Here is a 21,215-nt window from a genome sequence, read left to right as displayed (position 1 = left end):
GTTGGAACTTGGCAGACCACACTTTTTTCTCATCATATTTTAGATAACTGGCCTTCTGTCACACCTAATCATCTTGACAGGTAGGGTAAACTTGTCAGCCTATTTATCATTCAATTCTTTTAATAGGGGTTAACATTTGAAAATAATGTTTTTTTATTTGAGAAATAGTTTCATTCATACTATTGAAATAAATATATTATGATAGTTGTCCATGTTGAGTAATGCTGTAAAAAAATGTTTACAAAAATTCTATTTCAATGTTGACATGGATGGCAACAGACTTAAACGTTTATCTGAAATAATCAACTCACAAGTTTTAGATGGATATAATTGAGCAGGTCCAAGGCAGAAATTTTTAAAACATTTCGTAAGTCCAAGGCAGCAATTTCTTTTTTCTGATCAAGAGAGTATTTATTCATAATACTTAAAACTGCATGCTCCAAGATCACACAACATGAGAGCTCATAATGAGATCAACCTTTTCCTTCTCTTTTTCTGCTACATGCATTTACCCCCCTTGTTCTGGAATTAAATTACAGTGGCTACCTACCTCTCCTCTCTCTCTCTCTCTCTCTCTCTCTTCACAACATAAACACAAACACACTATTGGCACCCACTCCATTAACCGGTTAAACCCTTCCGATTTTATACTAAATCAGCCCCAAAAAAGCTCCAAAACCAATTGATCTCCGCCTCCGCCTCCGCCTCCTACCCAACCCAACCGCGCCCGCCATGGGATCGCTGTCCCAGGCGCGGCGCTCCGGCGACCTGGTGACGACGCAGGTCAGCCTCGGCGGCTTCGACGCCAACGTCTCGGCGCGGGACCTCGCCGACTTCCTGGAGCTAGAGGCCGGCCAGGTCTGGCGCTGCCGCGTCAAGACCTCCTGGACACCGCCGGAGTCCTACCCGGACTTCCTCCTCCGCGCCGACGCCACGTCCCTGGCCGCGCCGCCGCACTACGACCGCGTGCCCCCGCACGCCTTTGTCCACTTCGCGCGCCCGGAGGCCGCGCGCCGCGCCGCCGACGCCGCGGGGAGGTCCGAGCTCCTCCTCGCCCGCAAGCCCCTCCGCGCCGCCTCGGCCCCGGAGAGCTCCCTCCGGGCCTCCCGCCGCCGCAGCACCGCACCATTCCGGTTCCCCGGCTCGCGCCTCGAGGTCGGAGAGCTCCCCGCGCCCGACTCCTTCCTCGCCGCCTGGCGGGGGCCGGACTCCGGGGTCGAGTTCTCGGTCGACCCGTTCGACGGGCTCTGCAGGCTCGTCTTCACCCGCGACACCGCGTTCGCGTTCCCCGGCTACCGCGGGGTCGCCGTGGTCATGCGCTGCGACGTCAAGCTCGAGTTCTCGGTCCGGGACATCGCCGAAGTCCGGGTGTTCCGGATTGACTGCTCGCTGCTGCTCCGGCTCTCGGCCGCGCCTCTCGTGTACTACCGCACGGCGGATGATGACATCCACGAGTCGGTGCCGTTCGACCTGCTCGACGATGATGACCCGTGGATACGAGCCACCGACATCACCCCGAGCGGCGCAATCGGGCGGTGCGGAGTGTATAGGGTAACGTTCTCGCCGCGGTTCTGGCCAAAGATGGACCGCGCTTTGGCGTACATGAAGGAGCGGAGGGTGGCGATCGTGGAGTGCGGTGGCGGGTGGGGAGCGAGGCGGGGCCTCACCGTGCGTGATGAGCCAGAGTTTGGGGAACAGATGCAGGATCTATTCTTCTGCGTGCAGCACGCCGAGGGGCTGAAGTTTCCGGTGTTGTTCCTTGTGAATGCTCTGGTGCACAAGGGAATAATAAATCAACACCAGCTCACGCCTGAGTTCTTTGGTTTGCTGAAGAGAAGTGAGGATGATGTGAATGTGGCTGCATTGAGGGAATTCTGGGGAGACAAATTTCCAGTGTTTGATGCATGTCGGAGGCTAAAGAAAGCGCAGGATATGGTCTCCAGGAACCCCAAACTTCTTTGCAGCAAGATTGGGAATGACAATGCAGAGGTGCGGAGGCTGGTGATCACGCCCACAAGGGCTTATTGTTTGCCACCAGAAGTGGAGCGCTCTAACCGTGTTATCCGACATTATCATGAAGTGGCGGACAGGTTCTTGAGGGTAGCATTTATGGATGAGGGTATGCAGTCTCTGAACAGCAATGTGTTGAGCTTCTCTGCAGCACCAATCGTCAAGGACTTGATGTCAACCTGGTTGCAGCAGAAGACAACAGTATACAAGCGTGTCAGAATATTTTTGACAGAGGGTTTCCACATGTGTGGCAGGAAGTACTCATTTCTTGCGTTCTCATCAAACCAACTGAGGGACAGGTCGGCTTGGTTCTTCGCAGAAGACAGTAAGACAAGAGTGGAAAGCATTAGGAAGTGGATGGGACGGTTCACAAATAAGAATGTAGCAAAGCATGCTGCTCGAATGGGGCAGTGCTTCTCATCTACGTATGCAACAGTGATGATGCAACCAGCTGAGGTCAATGAGTGTCTTGAGGATGTTGAGCATAATGGGTACATTTTCTCTGATGGAATTGGCAAGATTACACCTGACCTTGCAATCGAAGTCGCTAAGAGCCTGCCACTGACTGATAGTCCACCATCTGCTTATCAGATTAGGTATGCGGGCTTCAAGGGTGTTATAGCTGTCTGGCAAGGAGAAAATGATGGGATACGACTTTCCTTGAGGCCAAGCATGCACAAGTTTGAATCGAACCACTCTGTGTTAGAGGTGGTCTCGTGGACCAGGTTCCAGCCAGGATTCTTAAACCGTCAGATTATAACCTTGCTGTCCTCCTTGAATGTCCCAGATGCTATCTTTTCGCAAATGCAGGAGACCATGCTGTCTAATCTCAACAAGATTTTGTCAGACAGTGATGTTGCTTTTGAGGTTGTAACAACCTCTTGTGCTGAGCAAGGAAACACAGCAGCACTGATGCTGAGTGCTGGCTTTGTACCTGGAGCTGAACCACACCTGAAAGCAATGCTCTTGGCTATAAGGTCCGCACAGTGTCAGGATCTTTTGGGGAAAACAAGGATTTTTGTGCCGAAGGGAAGGTGGTTAATGGGCTGCCTAGATGAACTTGGGGTCCTTGAGCAAGGACAGTGCTTTATTCGGGCCTCAGCTCCATCACTCAATAATTGTTTTGTGAAGCACGGTTTAGAATTTCCCTCCGCAAACAAAAATGCAGATGTCATTGTTGGTATGGTTGTAATAGCAAAGAACCCATGCCTTCACCCCGGGGATGTCCGGATCCTTGAAGCAGTTGATGTGCATGAACTGCATCATCTTGTTGATTGCTTAGTCTTCCCCAAGAAAGGTGAGAGGCCACATGCCAATGAAGCATCTGGGAGCGATCTTGATGGGGATCTCTACTTTGTGACATGGGATGAGAAACTTATACCTCCTGGCAAGAAGAGCTGGAACCCTATGGACTACTCCCCAGCCGAAGCAAAACAGCTACCACGTCAAGTATCTCAGCATGTAAGCCCAACCATTCTTGTGATGTGGCTGTTTCTTTCCTTAAACATTTGTTCTGTGTTTAGATGTTTTCTGTGCTGTGGTTATTGGTTATGTCATGTGCTACTGCCAGTGTGTCCTTCACTTCTTACTGTGCAAAATATTATTGTTGGTGCTTGCTAGTGGTCATGTTCTATAAATAAAGCAGGCACATAACAGACCTTTCTGAGGATTAAAGGTCATCACTACTCAGGGGAGTAAGTGGTGGCGTTCAATAGGGATAGTATTGGCCAGATATGCACAAAGCATGCACAACAACACCGTTTTGTGAACCAAAGCAAACAAGGCTAGAGCGACGTTTTTTTTTAACCACTGGAGAGTAATAAACTCGAGGTGTATAGTAATCAGTGAAATTTGCTGATAGCCTTCTCTCATCTAGCCATTTGTTATGCCTAACATGCTGATTTGTTCGTACAAACAATAGAAAGTTTATGTGTCAGTGTCAGAACACTGGACGAACTCTTCCACGTGGACGAGAACAATCCGGGTTAACGAGTGAAACAAGGAATAGACTGCAAAAGACTTGGAAATTGTATCATTCTTGCTACCCTACACCAGGAGGCCTTCCTACTAATCTCATGCTTATATTGTAATTAACAGTAGCTATGGATGTCATGAGAAATCCCCGAGTGTTTCAGATCTAGGTCTGCATTTGGTAAGTACGCCTTCCATTCTATGATCAGTGAACAATACCTTGATGTATATTTGCTTGGAGACAAGTAGACAACCCAATAAGTTATCATCACTTCTTATGGATCAGCATCCAGTGACTGACCATATCTTCTACTGTGCAATGGAGCTTGCCTTGAACATTGCTAGTTGCTTTGTAAATTACTCTCTCTATTCTCAGATAGATGTCGTTTAGGGATGTGTGCAGTCAAACTAATATACACGAAAGTATTAATACACATCACATGACTTTAGTTCCAATAACTTTTATGTTTTTCTTGAATGCTCAATAACTTTTAATAACAAATGCTTAGAAAAAGTAATGATCAAGGGCATGTATTAGAAACTGTGTCGATGTCGGATGTCCAAAACAAGTAAAAAAGAACGGAGGCAGTATTCTTTTATCTAAACACACATCAAGCAACTATGTGATGTTATTCATGCTTTTTTAACAGATATTGGGATTCATGTGCTTTGCGTGTCATTTCTAATGTTTATTTCTGATATAGCACACAATACATACACAATCTGCAGGAACTGCATATATTTCATTTTCACTACTGATCATGCATCATCCAATCATGTACACTCATTGTTTTATGAAAATAATAAAAGGAGTAAACTACACCCAAAGTCCCTAAACTTGCATGGTGGGATCAACTATGTCTGTCAACTTGCAACAAGCACATCTGTGTTAAGTAACTTGTTCAAGTGGTTCATTTGAGCCAAAAACTCCATTCCTACCAGATTGTTCAACAATTTTACCCTTACTGATGATCTAGCATAAGGAAATCTGCATATACCACATTAGTAAGGATATTGTTGGTCAAGTTAGAATATTTTGGCTGCATGTATTCTAAGGTGTCAGTTGAGTGTTTGGTAGGGATAAAGGATGGGAATAAAATTAATTGTATGCCATCGGATAAATTCCAGTTTTACAATTTTCCATCAATACTTTCACTCCATGCCATCTGGACTTTAAATTTCTTCACTCTATGCCAACACAGATGGCATGGAGTGAAGAAATTGAAATCCGGATGGCTCAAATTTCTTCACTGGATTCCTTCACTGATTACGTGCAGTGAAGAAATTTGAAGTCAGGATGGCATGGAGTGAAAGTGGATTTATTTGATGGCAAATTGTAAAGCCGTAGCTTCTCTGATGACATACAGTTCATTACCCGAAGTTCATTTACCTGAAGAATTGATGAAATTCTTAAGGTAGCAATCAGCAAGCCTACTGGATTCTTGGAGACAAGTACAACTATAGAGTATAATATAAGTTTTAGCTTGGTGAATGCCAGGTATAGCAGTCATAGAGAAGTTCAGCTACGACTGATCAGCACTTGTTTTATTTCATTTGGTGAATTTAACCCCTATGCAGCTATGCCAACTTCCAGCTTCATTAATGGTTAAAATGAAAGTTGACAATGCGGTTAAATACCAGACATAAAAATTTTACTTTTTCAGACCATTATTATATATAGCTCTTTCTCTTTAGTTTTGGAAGTTAAAAAAAAAGAAAAACTCAACCGACCTAGGAGGAAATAGGTGGCATTATATTAAGAAGAAATAGGCATCTAAATTCGAGTTAAAGAGGACTCGAACCTGGGTTGTGGAGGTGTACACCCACACCTCCCATCATCTGAGCTAGGCTCAGTTCCTTAGTTTTGGAAGTTGACATAGGTCAATGCTTATTAGCCAGTTTACAAGATACATATAGCTAAATGTAAATAAATTATGAGTTACATCTTCATTTCACCTGGTTTCTATGAATTGCTTCTTCCCTTATTTGTGGATAAATATCTATTACTGTAATACTTGTACTAAGAAGATCTTGTATTTGTAACAGGATATCATTGATTTCTTCTTGAAGAACATGGTAAATGAGAATCTTGGTGTGATATGCAATGCTCATGTTGTTCACGCTGATCTTAGTGAATATGGAGCAATGGATGAGAAGTGCATTCACTTGGCCGAATTAGCAGCAACTGCTGTGGATTTCCCCAAGACAGGCAAACTTGTGACGATGCCACCATCTCTCCGGCCAAAAATATATCCGGATTTCATGGGAAAGGAAGATTCCATGTCCTATAAATCAGAAAAGATCCTTGGAAGGCTTTACCGGTCCATCCAAGAAGCCTCCAGTAGTGATTTGGTGTCAGAAGAAACTTGCGCTTTGAATGATCTCCCATATGACACAGATTTGGAAGTTCCTGGTGCATTAGATTTCCTGTCAAGTGCTTGGCAATGCAAGTGCTCATATGAAGCGCAATTGAATGCACTGCTTAATCAATACAAGGTGCGTACTGAAGCAGAGCTTGTGACAGAGCATATATGGTCGCTTCCCAAATACAACAGCAGGAAACAGGGGGATATGAAGGAGAGGCTCAAGAATGCATACTCTGCACTCCGCAAGGAGTTCCGGAGCATTTTTGAAAGCATGGAGACAGACCAAACCGAGATCCCTGATGATGAGAAAAATCGTGTGTACGCGATGAAGGCATCTGCATGGTACCAGGTAACCTATCACCCGAAATGGGTCCAGAAGTCCAGGGAAATGCTGGAGCCAGAAGGCCAAGAAACGCCAGCAAGGCTTAGCTTTGCATGGATCCCGGTAGATTACTTGGTGAGGATAAAGATAAGGTGCCGTGGAGAAGTGAAAGTCGACGGCAGAAGGCCTGTTGAGAGGCTAGCAGCCTACATTTCTGAGATGTGAGGACCGCAAAGAAATCCGCTTGAAGCTGCCTGCAAGAATGAAGCAAGACCACTCTGCCATTCACCGTGTTTTTTTTAAGCATGCCTACCATCGCGAACAATTTGTTATCTGGGTTATCTACCGAACTTGTTCAAACTGTTTAACCCTCGTAGTCTCATCGTCCCAGGAATGTTTGTACATATCAATATTAGTCCTATCCGTAGCCCAGAAACGTAAGCTGTAATGGATGAATGTGTTGTTCATAAATTCAATGCTGTTTGCCAGCGCAAAACCGGAATCTAGCTGGTTCCAGTTTTTTCCTGGAGACTGGCAAGTTATGGGACACCGATACTAATTTGGTTTAATTTGTGATTTTTGAATTTGAATGTTCCAAAGCTGAGAAGTAGGCACTGGTATGCAAGTTTCTGCTGAAGCGGCCTGACACCACGCCATGGCTCTTCCCTTGCCTGCTCCTTTTGTAGCAGCGACCAAGTATCGATCCAATTGCACGCCGATGAATCATAGAAGAAAGTCAGCAGGGTAAAAGTTAAGTGTATGCTTTTGGGAAAAACTGCACAGCCAGGGCCTCCCAATTTGGTGTTTTTCTTCATCTGCTGTATTTTTATCCGCAAAAAGCGTAAAATAGACTCTGATTTTCATTCTCTTCACTGACTTCAGCAGCCTATACAGAGAAAGACCGTACAATTCTTATGTGTCTTTTCTTGCTTTCTTACGAAGACATACAATTTCTCCTACACGTGTTCCAAAGCTACCTACTATCGAGAGCAGCTGCCCCTTGGCTTTCAATGCCTATTCGGGAAAAAAAATCTAAGCACAGATAAGATAATTTGCTTAAATATTTTCCTATGCTCAAATCGAATCCTTTTAAACTCCAGAAATGGAAAATGACTTCAATATTTGCTGCAAAAATCTAAAGAATCGTAAATCCCAACAAAACTTCATTTTTGTGATTTTTGGATTTTACCTTCGCTGCTTGTAGCGCTAGAATATAAGTTATCTATGAAGTTATGTTGCGTGTCATGTGGCATATGGATATCATTTTCACCCTAGCAACCAATTGAAACCTGACACATAAATCAAGCGCAGTTACTATCCTGACGGTAACTAAGTGAAAGCATCCCTTTATCATAACACGCAAAAGCAAAGCCGGGCTTAGTTGTTTAGTGGTACTGAGTGTATGCATCCTACTAGCCGACATCCGAGTTTGGGCCTTGGCTTGGGTGCCATTTTCTACTTTCTTAAGAATTGTTTGTTTCGGCTGTATTGTGTTACATTTTTTCCGTAACTAGAACAGACCGGATGTTTTCTCCCCCACCCAAATCCCATTCCCATTTTCCCTTCTTGGCGTGTTTCAACACGTGGTAGTAATTAAAAAAAAATCCAAAAGGGACATATGAGTAACAACTTTGCGTGTTTTGACTCCACTATTAGCTTATTTGTGTGAGAAATCGTCCAAATAATATTCTAATTAATCATCAGGATTATTATTATTCATAATCACAAACTCGATGATTAACCAGAACATCATCCCGATAGTCCTGGCACGTGTTTTGTGCCCAAGATCGGAATACATGCCTTCCAACATTTAGCATCACAACATAGCTTAAGAAAAAACAAGTAATTAATATTTATATTACAGGTCTTTAACATGCAACCATTTCCAACAATTTACATCAAAAAGGATAACATCTACGCAGCGAAAATATAAACCTATACAACAAAAAAGAGTGGAGCCACATGCCCTTAGACTCCACCCCAAAAGCACAACCTCCGAGAGTAGGATGAACTACTCTTACCCGTCACCCTGATCGGCAAGCACACAGTAGCCAAACACCGGCTTTTCCTCACTAGCAGCACATGAAAATACAGGCACCGCCCACGTCTCGTCTCATACTCGCCACTCATACAACCATCATCAACCCATATCCAACATTGTGATCATTACGAAAGTAATAATGCCTATGCTCGCGAACGATGAAACAATTCACCGCTCAACTTCTATCGAATGATCTATGCATTGCTAAGCATTACCAACAATATACTAAGACAACAAGAAAAGGTTGAACAACAATTCAAGGTAGAAGTAATGCATTCAATATAGGATCTACCCACTTGTACCCGATCTCGACTCGACACATGCAAATATACATAAGCATAGTTTATCAATTTTAGACTTCATTCAATTGAACAAAGGTGCAATATGCTTAGTTGCTTGCCTTGCTGCTCCGGTGACTGCCTATAATTACCCAAACAACACTCGCAGCAATCCAGTAGGTTGGCATCATTTTCAACCACGGGCGTCTCCCGCTCTGACTCCTTGTTCACTAAAGAAGAGCGCATGCAATGATGAGCATGAGTGAAATGCAATAATGCATGCTACAATATGCACATGATGAATTACCATAAAATATGCCATATAAAGCATGAAAATATTATTTCTAGCTAGAACAAGTCATAAGGAGACTATCAAAATTGGTTTTTCTAATTTTGGACTTGTAGAGAATCAATGGTGAATTAATGAAGCCTCAGCTTAATTAATTAATCTCAGAAATTTAACTAACTATTTAATGATTGGGGACATTTTTAGCAGGTAGAGTAGGTTATTATAAAGTCAACAAAATTAGTTTCATAATTTTTGGAGCTCGTATGAATTAGCTATGAATTTTACAAGCTATCAGTACAAAGGAAAAAGTCTGACGAACAGGAAATCCGGATTATCCGGGTTGTGCCGGACACTCCAGGTTCCGGAGTCTCCAGGTGACCCTTCAGGCGGGGGTTCTTTGTCATCTTCAGCTAGGACCATCCGAATACTCTGGGTTGATTCGGATACTCCGAGTACCGAAGTCCCTGGGTGACCCTCCGGGAGGGGGTTCTCTGTCATTTTTAGCTGGGGTCGCCCGGATCCTCCGGGTTGATCCGGATACTCCGGGTTGCTCTAGAACAGCTGTTTTGAGGGAAAAAATTGGCCGGTTTGATTTGGAACCCTCTCCAAACCAAAGGGAAACATGTTTAGGATAGTTTATGGCGTCTAGAATTCACTCATCAACCTAGCAACTCAATTCCTAACTCAATTTCATCAAAATTCCTCAAATTGCTCCAAAACCCCAAGAACTCAAGAACTCCACTCTAACTCGAAATTGACCAACAAAAACTTAAATTCACACCATGGGAAGCCTAAGGGACTTACCCAAGATGATTGTAGAGTTGGGTGACTGTTGGGTGATGGATAAAATGGAGTAAATCGTCCGGGAGATGAAGAAATTTGGTGTTCCTCACGTTTCAACCCTAAACACCAAAAGACACCAAAATTGGCTTGAATCCTTTGGGAAAACAAAAATAATTTGATGGATGGAAAGCTTGCGAGCTAGTGATCGCATGAGTACCACATGCATACCTCAAATCTTTCTCTTGAGGTTGGATTTTGGGAGAAAGGGAGAGAGAGCTTGAGAGGGGAGTGAGAGAGAGCTGCCGCCCTTGCTAGCTCGGTTGAGCACGTGAGAGAGGGAGTGGGAGTAGGTGGGCACGGTGGGGCTGCTGGTGGGGGCAGCCAAGTGAGAGGGAGAGAGAGGTAAGGTGTGGGACCGGCCGGTGGGTCCCACATATAAAAGAAAAATGTCCTTTTTAATTGCAAATTCTATTCTTTTCTCTCCCAATTTTTTTTCTCTTATCCAAATGATTTTAAACGAATTTCTTTATAGTTACAAAACAAAATCACACAAAATTAAATATAATTCTTAAGAAGCATATTTATGCTTAATTATGTAATTACAAATTTTAGGACGTGATAGTTTGGTAGAGCTCTCTCTGATTCAAATTCTCTGTGGAGAGTGATTTTTTAGGGGAAGTGATTATGTGGCTGAAAAGTGATTCTTTAGTGATTCTCTAGAATAAATTATATGAAGGAAGTGATTATGTGCGGGAAATGAATAAGGAGAAGCTGCTTTTTTTTAGCTCCCTAGCTTCTAGTTTATTTCAAATAATAACTCCCATGGATTCCACTCAGGGAGCTAAAAGCTGAAAGCTATTGTTTGACAGAGCTCCCCTGATTCCAGCCAGAAAGCTACTCCAAGAGCTCTGCCAAACAAAACCTATATCTAACTTGGTCAGCATTAGGCGACCTGAACCTTTCGAGAGCACGTGCCTTTAAAATCTCCCACCATCAACTGTTGCCACACTTGCCACTGATCAACAGCACGAATTACAGTTATTGGAGCATCAACCGGAGCCATGGGCTCGACGACGCACCTCAACCGCCTGATGAAAGGCGCCTACCGGCTCTCCACCGGCAACCTAAATAGTATGCGTCTGTATATATGTAATTCCTCTCAATACTAGGTTCAATATTCATGTGCTATATTCGTTCTTTCTTAGTCGTATATATAGTTGTTACCTTGTGCTGTCAGGTTGGAATTGCTGCAACAAGTAACCGCTCAACGAGCAAAAGCCATCTTCAATGGCACAATAAAAGAAAGTTCAAAAGTAGTACTACATGTTTTGCAAAAGCTTGATCTTGCAAATAATCAAAAGGACGATTCTATCAAAAAAAGAACTTAAGGGACCAACTTGGCACTTTTGAAAGATGAGACCAAAAGTTTGTGAGAACTTGAAAGACCAAACTGATTATTTGCAGTTTATCAATAGTATACCACCTCCAATTCCAAATATATATCGTTTTAGTCTTCTCAACTTTTCTTTAAGTGTATGTCATTCTAGAACTTGAAGTTACTTTTTTTCTTTTATTACTTCATTGCATTTGCTAAATAAATGCTATTGCTCTCACAAACAAAATAATTGATATCTTCCCAAAGTAGTATAAATCTTTGTGCACAAGTCTAAAACTTCATATATTTGGGAAGGAGATAACAAACACACGTCAATAAGACTAGACACCAGAACTACAAAAACAAAGCACCTAAGACAAGGTGCACCAAGCTACTCTACAGTTAGCTAATAAATTACTTCCTCCGATCCCAAATATAAGTCCTTTAGGACATAGACATTTTCTTATTGAATATTAGCTTCAAAATTTTCACAAAAGTGGCCACCAATTGCATAAATAGCATAGCGGATCGTATAATCTGGTCCACCCAAACAACTTTTATGCATGGTCAGAATATCTTAGAAGGGGTTGTAATCCTACATGAAACCATTCATGAGCTCCATCGAAGGACATTAAATGAGGTCTTGCTCAAAATTGACTTTGAGAAGACCTACGATAAAATCAAGTGGCTGTTCCTTTTACAGTGCCTCCGGGTGAAAGGTTTCTTATCGAAATGGTGTTCATGGGTGGAAGAATTCATCATCGGAGGTAGTGTAGCAATAAAAGTAAATGACTCAACTGGTCGGTATTTCCAAACCAAAAAGGATTTGCGACAGGGTGATCCCCTATCCCTAATTTTATTTAATATCATCGCGGATATGCTAGCAATCCTGATGGAGAGAGTGAAAAATGTTGACCACATAAAAGGGATAGTACCTCACCTAGTTTAGGATGGTCTATCTATTCTACAATATAGAGATGATACAATACTTCTCATGAAACATGATCTAGAAAAGGCCAGAACTTGAAGCTTTATGCATTTTTGAGCAATTATCTGGTCTGAAAATTAACTTCCACAAGAGCGAATTATTCTATTTTGACGAGGCTCTAGATTACATGAATTAGTATGAGGAATTATTCGGATGTGCTATGGGAGAACTTCCTATGCGCTATCTAGGAATATCAATACATTATCGCAAACTTCATAATTCAGATTGGAAAGGTGTAGATGAGAGGTTTGAAAGGAGGTTGAGTAGTTGGATGGGTAAGTACATATCAACGAGAGGTAGACTTGTCCTTCTACACTTAGTCCTCAGTAGCCTGTCGATGTACATGATGTCTTTTCTCCTGATCCCACAAGACGTACTTAAGAGACTGGACTACTTTCATTCTAGATTCTACTAGCAAAGTGACAGTTAAAAGAAGAAGTATCGTCTGATGAAATGGAGTATCCTATGCCAACCTAAAGATCAGGGTAGTTTAGGGATACAAAACCTCGATGTGCAAAATAACGCTCTTCTATGCAAATGGTTATATAAGTTAATGACTGAAGATGGTGTTTGGTAGAACCTTATCAGGAATAAAATGTGGGATCAAAACCCTTATCGCAAGTAAGCTGGAAGGCTGATGATTCTCATTTCTGGGCAGGATTGATGGAGGTGAAGCAACATTTTCTTCGCTTTGGTACCTTCAATGTCAAAAATGGCTCACAAATCAAATTTTGGGTAGATATAAGGCTAGGACATTCGTCTTTGTGCACACAATATCCCTGCTTATATAATGTTGCCCGAAACAAACAAGACACAATAACCAATGTCCTTCAATCCCACCCGCCAAATATAGCTTTCCCTCGGGAGTTGATCGAAGAAAAGTTGATAGCATGAAATGATTTGCTCCCTCGCCATATCAACATCAATCTCCTCTAAGAGCCAAATGAATTTCGGTGGAATTTGAACAAAACTAGAAAGTTCTCTGTAAACTCCCTTTATAGGGTACTCATAAATAATGAAGAATCAAGAGTAAACAAGAAGCTTTGGAAACTAAAGATTCCTTAAAAATAAAAACTTTCCTTTGATACCTTCGTGAAGGGGTTCTTCTAACTTAAGATAATCTCATCAAAACACAATGGCAAGGTGACCAGAAATGTTGCTTTTGTCATAAAGATGAGACTATTAAGCACATATTCTTTAACTACCATTTTGCTATATCTTCATGGTTTATAATCCAGATGGCTTCTAATCTATACCCACCAAGAAACGTCCCAAACATGTTTGGTAACAAATTTGGTGGGATTAGTAGTCAATTGAAATCGAAAATAATGGTAGCAGCGGATGCTTTTTGTTGGTCGTTATGGTTATGCAGAAATGATATGATTTTTAAGAAGAAAATTAATTCTCCTTTACAGGTTATTTTTACATATATCCGGTTGCTTCGTATATATACGGTGTTACAGCAGCAGGAGCACCAACATATGGTGACGACGATATGTACTCTTATGGTGTAGGCAATCAAGTAGATTTTTACCTGGTTTAGATGGCAGGCTAGCTTTGGATTGATGCTCTGTTTAGACTGTGTCACCTCTTTTGTTTCTCCTTTTGGTTGTAGTCTTATTACTTTTTCTTTTTTAGTTATGTGTATTGCAATGTAAAATAGATAGAGAGCAATAGAGTAGAAAGAATGAAAGACCTATCTTCATTGATGAGAGAGTTTACATATTTATACATGATGAAGGGATACTATTGGAGAGACATGTCTCTCCACTAAAGGACATATCCTTTAGGTGAAGATATATATTTGCTAATTGATCACTATATGTAATCAAATTCTAACATTCCCCCTTAATCAATTATCCATAATGTAAACTTCTTGTTGAAAACTCCTCTAAAACCCTGTAGGAAAATATAAGGAGAAAATAATATATTGATATGTCATTAAAACTCCTTCAACACACAATGGGAAAAGTAAGGAGAAAATGATATGACACATATTGGTTATTGCCTCATTGTAAGCTCATATGAGAAACCTAAATAGGAAAAACTCATTTTAGTGAGCGTAGAGAACAATAATTATGATCTATGGATCATATTAAAACCTCCGTACAACCTCTTGGGAAAATAGGAGGAATAATAGTGATATGCTGTTAAAACTCTTTTTAAATCCAGTGGGAAAAAATAAGGAGAAAATGATACGGCATATATTGGTTATTGTCTCTTTGTAAACTCATATGAGAAAACCTTTAAAGGGAAAAACCCATAAGCGAGTTTAGAGAATAATAGATATGTCTTTGATACCTCCTTTAAAAACCCCGAAAGCGAAAATAAGAGATATGACATATGATCTTGTGTAGATATTGCCTCATTAAAAACCTTATATGAGAAACCGTATAGGAAAAACTCATAAAGGAAAATGGTACAATATAATATTAACATGTTATTATTTAGGGATAAACTCCCATTGAACCTTGCAAATCTCAGAGTCGCCGCATACCAATTCCGTGAATATTCGAATATGGAAGTTGGTAAGGATTTAGTAAATAAATCAGCAAGATTATCACATGATTTAGTTTGCAAGATGTCTATCTCCCCATTATGAGGATAGAGTAATTTAGAAGCAATATGCTTGGCTATATTGCTCTTTATGTATCTTGTTTGCATTTGAGCAATGCATGCAAAATTATCTTCATAGGTAATTATTGGTGATTCAATAGAACATATACCATATGATGTATGTGTTTTATCATTCTGCGAAGCTATACATATGTATGTGATGTTTCAGAATGATAGGTGAAAGTAGCATCTGGAATATGTTTTGATGACTCATATGAGAAGGCTATATCACCATAAAATCAGTTTGTTATCTGGCCTTACGGGGATCAATTATATAGCCAGTATCGAATATCCCACTATGGTCCTATATTGATGTTCTTAATAGGAAAATCTAGATCTCTGGTGTCATAAAGATATTTATGGATATTCTCTTTGACTCCTGCCTAATAGCGTTGTTAGAGCTGCACTATTTAAGCTAGCAAGTTATCTGCAAATGCAATATCAGGTCTGTTAGGATTTGCAAGATACATTAGCGCTATGATGGCACTAAGATATAGAACTTTAGGTTCAATATCTTTTCATCGTCAACCCAATGTACAAATAAATCTTGATTCATATTTAGGGATTTGAATGACCATAAGTGTTTTGATGGATATAATTACCTAATATCATTTGGATATTGGTGGACTGATGGACAAAAATTCCTGAAGGAATATGCTCAAGTTGTAGACTTAAGCGAAATTTGGTTTGAACCAAATCATTCATCTCAAATTCCATCATAAGATGATTATATATTTGTCGTATGTGGTTTGGAGATGATACAAAATCCAATTGAGATTTTATTATGAACACACATATGTAATCGTTGGAGTAACCCTTCTATGGAAGAAACTCATTTAGTTAGTTATACCACAATCAACTTAACTACTTGAAGTCATGGAGTGACTTTAAGCTATATACAATATATATTGCGACTTGTATGTAGATTCAGAATATGAAGTCCATTAGGGACTTATATGTTCAAATCTATCTAATTCATTTGATCTGCCAATGAAAATGAATATGAGAACATAATTTCCACACATACCATAGGGTATGTAGCATCGTAATTGATGCTAGACCTCTGTGTGACCTCTTGTGCTACTAGCCTTGCTATTTCACCACCTTATGGAATAAAAATCCATTTTTCTTCCATAGGAAAGATATTGGAGGTGTAGGTATTACTTTTGTGAATACCTCTCTTTTGTGAGCGAGTGCAATTCTACCTCAATTGCTTCCTTCTATTTGGTCCAGTCCGAGTGCTTGAGGCACCCTGCCATGGCCATGGACTTTGGCCTGGATCCAATTGAAGATCTTCTGCAATTTTTGAGGAGAAATATTTGTCGACAATTTGTAGTCTTTGATTCTATGGAATCAATATAATTTGTGGAAATATTATCCCATTTAACTTCGTGTATTTCCCAAAATAATGGAGTTAGGATGTTCCCATGACCCAGCGCCTGAATTTGTGTACACATTTGTGCTGGGCATTTGGATGTTGAACATCCATAGGTGTTTGGATAGTGAATATCCATAAGGTGTCTATCAACTTGATGTTGATTTGTATTTACTGTCATAGAGGATGAATTCCTCTGTTTCCGCGGTAGCTTACAAGAAGCTTTGTGACGTACTTCTCCCCCTCTTATTTTGATTTGGGAGTTGAGTCACATCAAGGAACAGCATTATCCATGTGAATGGATTTGATCCTGCGTCCAGGATTATTTGCTCTAGTTTTGATGATTTGAGCAATTAGTTTGGCATAAGTGTGGTGTCTTATGTATAAAGGACACATATGAGATTATTTTCTAAATGCATCAATCAACATTGTATAGTACCTAGATGGTCCATAAAATTACTGAAATAGAGCCACATGTATGTTCTTGAATGCGTTCAAGAAATTGGGTGGCACATTATGAATTTTAAGGTAAGAGGGCCTTAAAATTAAATTTCCTGTGATACATGCGGTACACATAAATCTGAAGATTTTAGGAATATTGTGATCAATAGAATTATTAATAATTTTTCTCATCATCTCTAAGGTAGAGTGACCAAGACAATCATGCCAAATCTTGATTTGATCAAGATAGAAAAAATATTTTGTACGCAATATATGGTACGGGATTTAATGTATGTATAGTACAATCCAGATGATATATAGGAAAGCTTGCCATATCGTTGATTAAGAGAAGAAATTCCTCTTTTGTTGTCATCATGGGTTTCGATATGGAAACCATTCTGACGGATATCTCTCTAACTTATAAGGTACGGGCTGAATCGAGATACTATAGAGCATCATCGATTTTTACTTGAGTACCCACAGGGAGAGTAATTATGGTACGACCAGAGCCAAAAATCACTATATCACGTTCAGCGATTGTCAAAATATTTCCTTGTCCCCTGGTAAGAGTTTGGAAATATTTTGATTTCCCTAAGTATAGAGTTAGTGGTACTTATGTCCACAAAGCACATATCTTCCACCATTGGATTGATTCCCGTAGTAATCTATATATAGATTTGAAGAATTTGATATGAAATTCTTATCAGATATATAGAATACATACATACTTTATTGTAGTATCATAGTACTGATACAATATTGTATTACAACATTTAATGGAATGTAGATAACATGTTATCTAAGGAACTGGGAGACTAGATAGGGTCTCCAAACATGTTGTGCGAAGCAAATTCGACAAACATGTTTTCCGTGCTCGTGGGATCTTCTGGATTGTTACTTGATTCTTGTAGAACTTGTTGTGAACAATTAGCCTCCTTGGTGGAGTCAGTTTGAAGATTGAAGTGTGATTCAGATTTTTTCCCTTGAGCAGGTCGGTTATGTCCCATAGATTGTAAATATAGATCAATTAAATATCTGGAGGTGCGACATTTCTTAGTGGAATGCTTGTAGCATCCGCATTTGCGACAAACATTAGATTTGTCAAGTTTGGAAATGCCTTGACCCTAATTCAGTACACGTGGTTTCTGATTTTTTGTTGCATTTTCGTTTACCATTGAAGTTCTTTGGATGGCGTCTAAAAGAGCCATCGAACTTGCTTTTATTCTGGACATTAGCATTTACTTCAGGTAATTGAGCAGCACCAATTGGACACTGAAGATGATTCCTTAGAAGGAGTTCATGATGCTTTTCGGTCTGAAGTAATCCATGTATTAAGTCAGAATAAACTTGGTATTGTTGCACGGTATTATTGCTATAAGATCCTATCAGTAGGAAGCATAATGGCTCTATCTTTTTCGCATCTGTAGGTTCTTTTTCGCAAAAATGTAATTTTGAGTAGATTTTATGAACAACATGATTGTAATTTCCGACGGACTTCAAGTCTTGGAGTCGGACATATGTTCAGTCGTTACTTGCATTGGGCAGAATGACTACCTTTTTGCTGTTCATATATGCTTTTAAGAGCTAGCCACAATGTGCTCGGATTTTCCATCAGATGCTTAGACTTGTGATCCAGATGGATATGATGCCTTATGTATAATACACCATATATAACATGATCTTGTAGCGGTGGTTCTCCCTCTTGGGGAGGTAGTAGCGCCGCTATTATTCCGCGAGACACAAGACTAATCTTGACGTCCATTGTCCATGTTGGATAATTGTGACCGTCGAGTGTGAGTTCATCGAACTCTTTGCCGGTCTTTGTATCGTACATGGATTTTGATCATAGATTTGATTAATTTACTGTAGGTAAACTAAAAATCATCATGGTAATGTTGTAATAATAATGCAAAATTTTGTAAATTCAATTTGAGACTTGAATTACATAGTGTAGACCTCAAATTATGTAGCTAACACGTTGAAGATAATCACCAAATGTAGTGTAGATCTCGCAGTAGTAGGAGGCATAATCTGACATTTATCAGTAGATGCCTATGTTCATATTACCTTGTGTTATGCAAATCTTGTGTTAATACTTTAAAGGTAATCACTAAAATGGTGAAGACATTTATTTAAATCATATTCAAATTAGGTACGCACGTTGAGGATAGTCACTATATGTTAAATATAGTGTAGATCCCACAGTAGTAGATAGGTACTACCTTGTGTATGGTCAATATGAGATATGAATTAAGGTAATCACCTGAAAAGGTGTAGACCTTGGTTCCAAATTTGATATTGGGTACGCACTTTAAGGATAGTCACTATGTGTTGATATAGTGTAAATCCCACAATAGTACTAAAGTACTATCTAGTGTATAGCCAATATACAAAGGTTTGGAATATTGTGTTATATCAAGTGGAAAAGGTAATCACTTAATTTGCATTAATAAATATTTTTATAAGAAATAGAATTTCAATTGCAAAAACAAAGTTGTAAACATAATTGTATGTCATATGGAATGCACAAGGACAAACACATGGGACATAACAAATTTCCAGATAAAACAGGGTCTGAAACATATATTTACAACATAAAACAATACTGAATATAATTATAGTTAAAGACAAGGTCTAAAAACATAAATTGACAGTACTGTATGTTGGACGTGGCTATAATTTTAAAGAAACCTGAGGGGTTTATTGAAAAATGGCCAGTCCACTGGAGTTTTCGACCTGTGGACCGAAATAACTTGGGCCCCGGCCTATCTGGCCTTTTGGCCCAAGGCCCGGTCGGGCACTCCCTCACCCTGTCCCATATAAGAGAGAAGGAGGCGGTTAGGGTTGCCCTAATCCACCCGCTGCCTCCTCTCTGTTGCAGCTGCCGCCTCAAAGGCTGTCGCCGCATGGGCCGCCGCCGCCTGGGTGGAGGTTGAGTCGCCGGAGAGGGGAGGGGGTGGAGCCGAGCTGGGAAGGTGGGCGTGCCACAATCTCCTTCCCGAGCGCCTTTTGGGCGCCGGCGCGCCGTTCGCCACCGGAGAACCGCCAGTCGTCATAGGGTGCCACACCGGAGAGGTGGTCGCCACCAAGAGTGGTGCACCCGGATGGATGGGCGGTGAGGTTGCCACTTGAGTAGGTGCGGCAGGAGTTCGCCTGAGGGTGGTTGGGGCAGAGTGCAGCCGGCGAGCAGGCTGTCGAAGTGCGAAGGGGCGCGACTAGTGCCGTCGATAGGTGGAGGTGTGCAACCGCCGCCACTAGGGCGGTATGAGGTGCCGCCGCCAGGCGGGCGAGGAGCCGCCAGGTGCATGAGCCGCCGTCCGCCTTAAGGGGCAATATGTCGTAGACGGGTGGAGGCCGATCGTCGCTAGAGAGCGGAGGTGCACAGCCCAAGGGATGTGACACCGGATGGCGAAGGAGAATACCCTGGGGACCGAACGGAGGTCAGTCTTTGGGGGTGGATGGGGAGCTCCTGGAGCCATCGGTGCTACCATGGTGGTAGCAACCATTTTGGATGCGGTAGGCTCGCCATCGCCAGGCCACGGTGGCGGCCCGGAAGAGCGTTGTCGCCATCTGGGGCACGCAGAGGCATTGATCGTGACGATGGTGTGGAACGCGACGCAGAGGACATCGTTGATGATGGAGAGAGGACCAAAGATAGTACTGGAAATGCAATCAAGCGAGAGTACTTGAAGAACCATGGTGGCGGTCGGCATGGGGATTAAAGGTACATTGTGATCCATCTTTCTCCTCTGTGATCGCCGAATTCTTCGGTGTTCATTGTCGTCGGTTGTTTTCTCTGTGCGCGGCCATGTACTCTTCTGGAGAAGCCTTCTGGAGAGGCCTTCGTGCCTCTCTGTGCTTCTTGTTGGAGGGCGCTGCTGGCCGAGGACCGTACGGCCATCGCTGAGTGCTTGTTGCCGCCGGATGCGTCGCTGCTTGGATGATGAAGGCCTTTGTGCCTCTATTATTCTGTTGTTGCGATGTTTAAGTAGAGAACATTCGTGCTGATAACATATGCAATGTAAAATAGATAGAGAGCAATAGAGTAGAAAGAATGAAAGACCTATATTCATTGATGAGAGAGTTTACATATTTATAAATAATGAAAGGATACTATTGGAGAGACATGTCTCTCCACTAAAGGACATATCCTTTAGATGAAGATATCTATTTGCTAATTGATCACTATATGTAATTAAATTATAACAATGTGCATCGAAACTATACAGAAGTTGAAAATGTACTCTTATTTATTTATCATCTCAATATAACGATAAAAATTAATAAAGCTTTATTTATCGGGAAAAAAGATAGAACAGGAGGAAACATGTTACTGAACAGTCATGGAGAAGGATAACTG

General features: G+C 41.2%; 1 protein-coding gene across 1 annotated transcript; it reads left to right on the top strand.

The window, feature by feature from the left end:
• The first annotated feature begins 460 nt into the window (after positions 1-460).
• LOC133913277 (probable RNA-dependent RNA polymerase SHL2) lies at positions 461-7,253 on the top strand. Its single transcript, XM_062356387.1, has 2 exons — positions 461-3,471; positions 6,028-7,253. The coding sequence occupies exons 1-2, from the start codon at positions 733-735 to the stop codon at positions 6,892-6,894; spliced, it is 3,606 nt and encodes a 1,201-aa protein (XP_062212371.1). The 5' UTR covers positions 461-732; the 3' UTR covers positions 6,895-7,253.
• Positions 7,254-21,215: the final 13,962 nt, after the last annotated feature.

Source organism: Phragmites australis, chromosome 1 (genome assembly GCF_958298935.1).
Source record: "Phragmites australis chromosome 1, lpPhrAust1.1, whole genome shotgun sequence".
NCBI lineage: Eukaryota > Viridiplantae > Streptophyta > Magnoliopsida > Poales > Poaceae > Phragmites > Phragmites australis.
The sequence above is the reverse complement of the archived record's forward strand: the minus strand, read 5'-3'. Positions and strand labels throughout refer to the sequence as shown.